This window comes from Gossypium arboreum, chromosome 6 (assembly GCF_025698485.1).
Source record: "Gossypium arboreum isolate Shixiya-1 chromosome 6, ASM2569848v2, whole genome shotgun sequence".
Taxonomy (NCBI): domain Eukaryota; kingdom Viridiplantae; phylum Streptophyta; class Magnoliopsida; order Malvales; family Malvaceae; genus Gossypium; species Gossypium arboreum.
Window position 1 is genome coordinate 139,495,579 of NC_069075.1, and position 6,119 is coordinate 139,501,697.

General features: G+C 33.7%; 1 protein-coding gene across 1 annotated transcript; it reads left to right on the top strand.

The window, feature by feature from the left end:
* The first annotated feature begins 3,330 nt into the window (after positions 1-3,330).
* LOC108484535 (double-stranded RNA-binding protein 1) lies at positions 3,331-5,749 on the top strand. The gene is made up of 3 exons (XM_017788356.2): positions 3,331-3,603; positions 3,999-4,261; positions 4,444-5,749. The coding sequence occupies exons 1-3, from the start codon at positions 3,579-3,581 to the stop codon at positions 5,353-5,355; spliced, it is 1,200 nt and encodes a 399-aa protein (XP_017643845.1). The 5' UTR covers positions 3,331-3,578; the 3' UTR covers positions 5,356-5,749.
* Positions 5,750-6,119: the final 370 nt, after the last annotated feature.

The following is a 6,119-nucleotide window of genomic DNA, read 5'->3' on the forward strand; positions in this document are numbered from 1 at the left end:
GCAAATGTTCAAGTGTGGGGGTATTTGATAAACCGTAATTCATACATATTTTTATCCCATGCTTAGCACATTTTATGGATGATTTTTCCTTAAAATTGGTGAATTCGATGCTCCTAATGCCTTAATTTCATGCTTTATACTTAGGTGAGTATAGGAGAGTGAAAGGAACGAGAAACGGGCCAAAAACGGAAAAATGTGCCAATCTACGAAATCAACAAGGCCTGAACCTCATAATACGGGCAGACCACACGGCCGTGTCAATTTGGAAAAATCGAAGCACGACTCACACGGGTGGACCACACGCCCGTGCCTATTTAATAGGCTTGACCACAGCCTGAAGTAATCGCACACGGACGTGTCTCTGCCGAGCACAAGTTCAGTCCAATTCAGAAAAGGCCAATTTTGAGGGTTCTTAGGCATTCCAAAGGCTATAAATACACCCTAGAGGAGGAGGAAAAAGGACACACAGGGAAGGAGGCAGGGAACTACTCAAGGAAAGCCGATTGATCCATATCAGAAGCCGGATTCATCATCAAGACTAAAGATCTCCCTTCAATTTCCCTTCAGGAGTTTTGGGTTTTTCTTTATGTTTTGTATTCATTATTCTTCTGAGATGTTTACGTTTTTAGTTATGAACTAAAACCCCTAAATACCTAAAGGGAATGAAACCTAAGACAGATCTTGTTATTATTATCTTAATTGTATGATAAATATTTGACTTGTTCTTAATTATGTGTTCTTAATTCTTGTTTTGATATTCCAGGATATTGACTCAAGTTAAGCTCTTATTCAGAGGAGGAATAGACCCTGTCTAAGACTACATTTCTCATAATTAAGTGTAGTTGGTTGCGCGCCTAGAGACAGGGTGACAAGATTTTGCCGGATTAGGGTGAACCCTAATAAGCGGATCCATAGATCGAGTTAATGCAACCCTAGGGAGTTAATTATAAAGAGATTTCAATTATTCAACCTAGGGTTAGACGTTGTTAGTCTCGAGAGAGATAATAATATAACTTAGGGATTTCTATGAATCAAGTCAAATGGATAAATCGTCCGATTCAGAGTCAAATAACAAGTGAAGTCTAGGTGGATTTTTCCGTAGGTATTGTCTTGATTCAATCGTTTTTTCCAAAAAGTAATTCCCCAATTCTATTTTCTGTGATTTCTTAGTTTAGTTTATTAGTTAGTTAAAATAAACCCCATTATTCTTAGGCTAGATAATAAAAAGACAGTCATTACTAGTACTTTTAGTTCCTTTGGGTTCGACAATCCGGTCTTGCTAAAACTATACTACTGTTCAATAGGTACACTTACCTTCATCGTGATAATAGTTAGTTTCAAAAACGATTCATTATAAATATTTAAAACCTGTCACGAATATCACACATCAAAAGCAACAAATAAATTGGAGGGTTTAGAATTGTTAGAGATTTAAAGCTTTCCATTGACAACTAATATAATTATTAAAATATCTACTTGATTCCCTAAATAAATCTAAAATAATCTAGGCGATTGATTGATACTTCAGCCTTATCCGGTGGGACTGAATCTAATGAGATCACATGAACATTGATTCTGGGTGTGCAGGGGAGTGCACAGAGAAATTGCTCAGTCGACGACAAGTACTTAGTTCTTGCTATAACCTACAATGATATAAATTAGAAGCTATCAGAACTTGCAAGCATAAACATCAACAAATAGATCATGATCTAAAAATGATGGAAAAACTCAACAACAACAATAAATATTTGCTTTGCTTTTAGTTTTAGGGTTTCTAGATTCTAGCTAATGTGATAAATTTTGGGTTGTTTCCCTTTTTATTTGGTTTGGGTTTTATTTATTTGTGGTGAATTTTAATAGGCCGAAGTCCAAGCTTAGACAAGATACTAACACCTTTCATGTTTATCTAGGCCCCTAGCCTTGCACAAAACATGGGCAATATCATTCGACTAGGCCCAACCCTAATTACCAAAAGGGAGCTATGCCATAACCCACCCAAATTCTTTTTATAATTCTATTTAACTAGCCGTCTGGCTTTACTTTGTTTACTTATTGCTCAAGGTTATCATAATCGTTATCAATATTGGCATCTATATTGATCATAAAAAAAGGACATCATTTTACAAAATCTTCACTTGCCTACAAGTAATGACCTCATTGTGATATTTTATACAGAAATATTGTCATTGTCTACCAACTTCCTAAATACTTCATTAGGATTTGAATCCTTTGTTGTTTAGATCAGGATATTTTATTTTCTTTTTGGAAAAAAAAATAGAAGCACTATTTCAGGTAATGCAAGCCTTTGCTTAAAATTCTCTGTCCAAAGCTAACGAAACTTGAGTTTGAGTTCTCTAAAGGTACTAGGAGTCTCGTACCCATTCAAAACAATTAATAGAGCATGATGCATAGTTCTAACAAAACTGAGTCCACTCATTCATATTGGAAAAAGGAAGACATCTTCACATAACGCAAGAAAAGATACGAGGACTACATTGGACAAATTAAAGCCATTATCCCCAAACAAAAATTATTGCATTTGAGGTTGTGCTAAAGAGCGAACATGATTGGGAATATATAAGTGAGAATGAAGTATCGGAGACCCAGAAGGTGGAAGGCCACGTCAACAACTCCACAAACCAATTCCTAGTTTGATGGCATGACGATGGAGGATGTGGAAATCAAAGAGTTCAAAGTAAAGATTATTAGTGTCAGTGGTTGTAGGGGAAGGCAATGGCTAGTGCTTGACAAATTTGGCAAGGATTAAGAAATAAAGTAAGATGTATAATAGATAAAATATTATTTAGAAAACAAAACTAAAAAAAGATAGTTTAAATATGATTTAAGTCTTGGGTTTTCTAAAAATATTTTTATTTATAAAATTTGTATTAATAAATAAATTTCATGTCAAAAATAGAAAAAAAATGTATTTTTTAATAATTTTGTATGTATTTTATTGAAAAAATTTAAATATTTTTAAAGTTTTTTAAATTTTAAAAATAAAACTAAATTGATAGAATGTGTAAAGTTGAGGATTAAATTTATTATATTTTTAAAATTAGGACCGAAATAATAGAATCTGTAACTATTGAAGAATTGAATTGATTTATTATACAAAAAATTCGTGTCAATATGTCAACATCTTGACTAAAATATTACCGTATGATATAATTACTGATTAAAATAAAAACTTTTAAACTCGAGTGACTAAAACAAAAACAAGCTGATAGTTGAGTGACTATTTATAAAATTTACCCAAAAGAAAATAAAAAAAAAACCCTGAAAGTTTTTATTTTGGCTACAAGAATGAAAAAAAAAATCTGAAAATTGTCATTGACCGTAGGATTCAACCCCTAAGATCACATCGTACAGTAATGATCATTCGCATTCATTAACTCCCGTGTACGCGAATTTTGGGGGAACTCTTTTAAAGAGAATCAGAAACCCTTTTTCGTTCACTTCCTTGCTGCTAGAAAGTTTTCAGTCTCTTCCTATCAAAATCAAACCCAAAATATATGATTTTTCTTCTTATTTCCTTCAAAGTTTCAGTTAGATTTTTTCAAGTATCAAATTAAGCCATGCCCACCAACGAAAACTTCTCAGGTATTAAAAAAAAATATTTCTTTGCTGGAATTTCTTTTTTCTTTTTGAACTTTTTTTTCTGGTTTTAATCTCTCTTCCAATTGCATAACTTGATACATTTATATCTAATTTGAGTATCATTTACTGTGTATCATGTATGTAGAATTTATTCAATTAGTTGATAAATTGTAAAAAAAATTATCGTGAAAAGCATTTTGGGGGTGGTGGGGGAATTCAATTATTGCTATGATGAATTATGTTGTGTTTAAGTGTTTTGAATTTAAGTAGAATGTTCATAGCTCTCTGTTGATTATTTTAAGGGAATGATCCTTATTATGTTTATAGAGCTCTTAATTTTCAATTTAAGTGGGATTGCAACTTATTTTTGCTTCCATATATGATTATATTATTTTCAGGTGTTTCGAATTGCTATGTTTTCAAGAGCCAATTGCAGGAGTATGCTCAGAAGGTGGGTCTTCCAACACCTGTATACGAGACTTTCAAGGAAGGACCGTCCCATAAACCTTCTTTCCGATCAACTGTAACTGTAAACAATGTTAAATACGATTCGTTACCCGGGTTTTTTAATCGCAAGGCTGCAGAGCAATCGGCAGCTGAAGTGGCTCTCTTGGAGTTGTTCAAAGCCGGTGAAGCTAATGAAAGCATCTCTCAACCTGTTGTAAGTTTCTTCATTTCGTTGTAATGTGGTTTCGGGTATGAGATCCATTTAGTGGTGGCATTTTCAATTATGAACTGTACTTCATACTTGAAATTCGTAGCTTGCAATTATAAGTAATATAATTTTGTTGAAAGTTTTTTGGAGTAGTAGATTAATGAGTTTCGATGTGATGTCTGCTTCAGCATGAGACAGGCTTATGCAAAAATCTACTACAGGAGTATGCGCAGAAGATGAATTATGCTATTCCGGTTTATCAGATTCAGAAGGATGAAGCAACGGGTCGATTGCCTCACTACTCGTGTACAGTTGAGATAGGAGGCATTCGGTATATTGGAGCTTCAGCGAAAACAAAAAAAGAAGCAGAAATCAAAGCTGCTAGAGTTGCTTTACTGGCCATTCAGTTGAGTTCATCTCAATTAACTGATAAGGCACTTGGCAACTCTCAGTTAACGGTTATTCCTTGTAGAAAGAGGGCAATCGAGATGGCTAGTAATCCTGATGAGACGACTGTGAAGGCTCCTAAGCCAAAGAAATCACGATTCAAGAAGAAAATGTTGAAAACAAAATTCTTGGGGAAAAAAGCTGATCGTTCTCAAGACAATCCTACAAGCAATTTGGCTATTGGTTCGGATGATTCACAAAAACCTGAATCAATCCAAACTGATTCTTTTACTGCAATAGGTTCAGAAACGTTAGGTGCCGAAGCGACGAGGAATCTCAAAGATACAAAGATAACGAGTGACTCGAGTGAGCGAGAGATGCCTTCTGCAGATGTGGCATTGGCTCCTGAGGTTGCTGATGATTCTAAAAATGAGCAGTTAATGGCTGCATATCCTCTTCATAGCAACCATGAGGTTCCAGATGTTGAAAATTCCTCCATGGTCTGTGATGATCAAACCGATTCGGTTAAATTGCCTAACAGGGACGATGTTGCTTCAAAGATTACTGATCCGACTTCAAGTCAAATGGAGGCTTCAAAAATCATGCCTGGTTTAAACCAAGTAGTAGAAAAAATCCATGCAAATGCAGGCCAAGCACAGGTCCTGGAAAAAATAGACATCGGTTCGGTCCCCGGGATTCAGTTTCGCAATTAGGGACAACAAGGAATGGAAGGAGGACCCTTAGATTAGTAAGTATGCCATCTTTTGCTGCTTCAGTCTTTATTATTTACTTTTATGATGGTATTTGGTTGAAAATTTGGAAAATTCTAGAAGGGTCTATACATGTATAAATATAAATGATTCTATAGATATGAATGAAGTTATTGTGGGTTCAAATGTGGGGCATTTGAACAATTTTGAAGAATGCAGAGCAGCTTGAATTTTGTTGTACCCAAATGTAGAGTTGCAAATGACCAATGAAACACATTTAATGGTGTTGACTACTAGTATTTGTGGATACAGACTGGTACTATCGGTATAGATTGATATTAAAATCAAACCGGTAGAATTTTGTTACCAATTTGAAGCAATTCAAGGATTAATCTAACAGCATGTTTGGTTTATGTGATGTTTAATTATCTTATCATAATTGGAATCTAAGATATATTGGGAGATGTTTACTTCAAGTAATTTGAGATTTTGTGAGATTCCAGCATAATATAAAAGTATAGTCATTTTATTATCAACTTTTCCTAAGGTAATATTATATTTTGGGTAATCTTCATTCTATGATAATTATTTTTAAAAATAATTTTAATCAGTTTTACCCTTAAATAAAATAAAACATATTTATTTAAAAGATAATTATTCGATACATAGATGGTGGAGATGATAAGTATACTTAATTAATATCTAAAAGATATAAATAAAATTCATGGTAATTTCTTAACTTCACCTTTTTTTTAATATAAATTGTC

Bases quoted from the DNA above. Each gene is read 5' to 3' on its own strand.
- LOC108484535 (XM_017788356.2), top strand. From the start codon at position 3,579: ATGCCCACCAACGAAAACTTCTCAG. The intron at 3,604-3,998 runs GTATTAAAAAAA...TATTATTTTCAG, and splicing joins CACCAACGAAAACTTCTCAG to GTGTTTCGAATTGCTATGTT. The intron at 4,262-4,443 runs GTAAGTTTCTTC...TGTCTGCTTCAG, and splicing joins AAAGCATCTCTCAACCTGTT to CATGAGACAGGCTTATGCAA.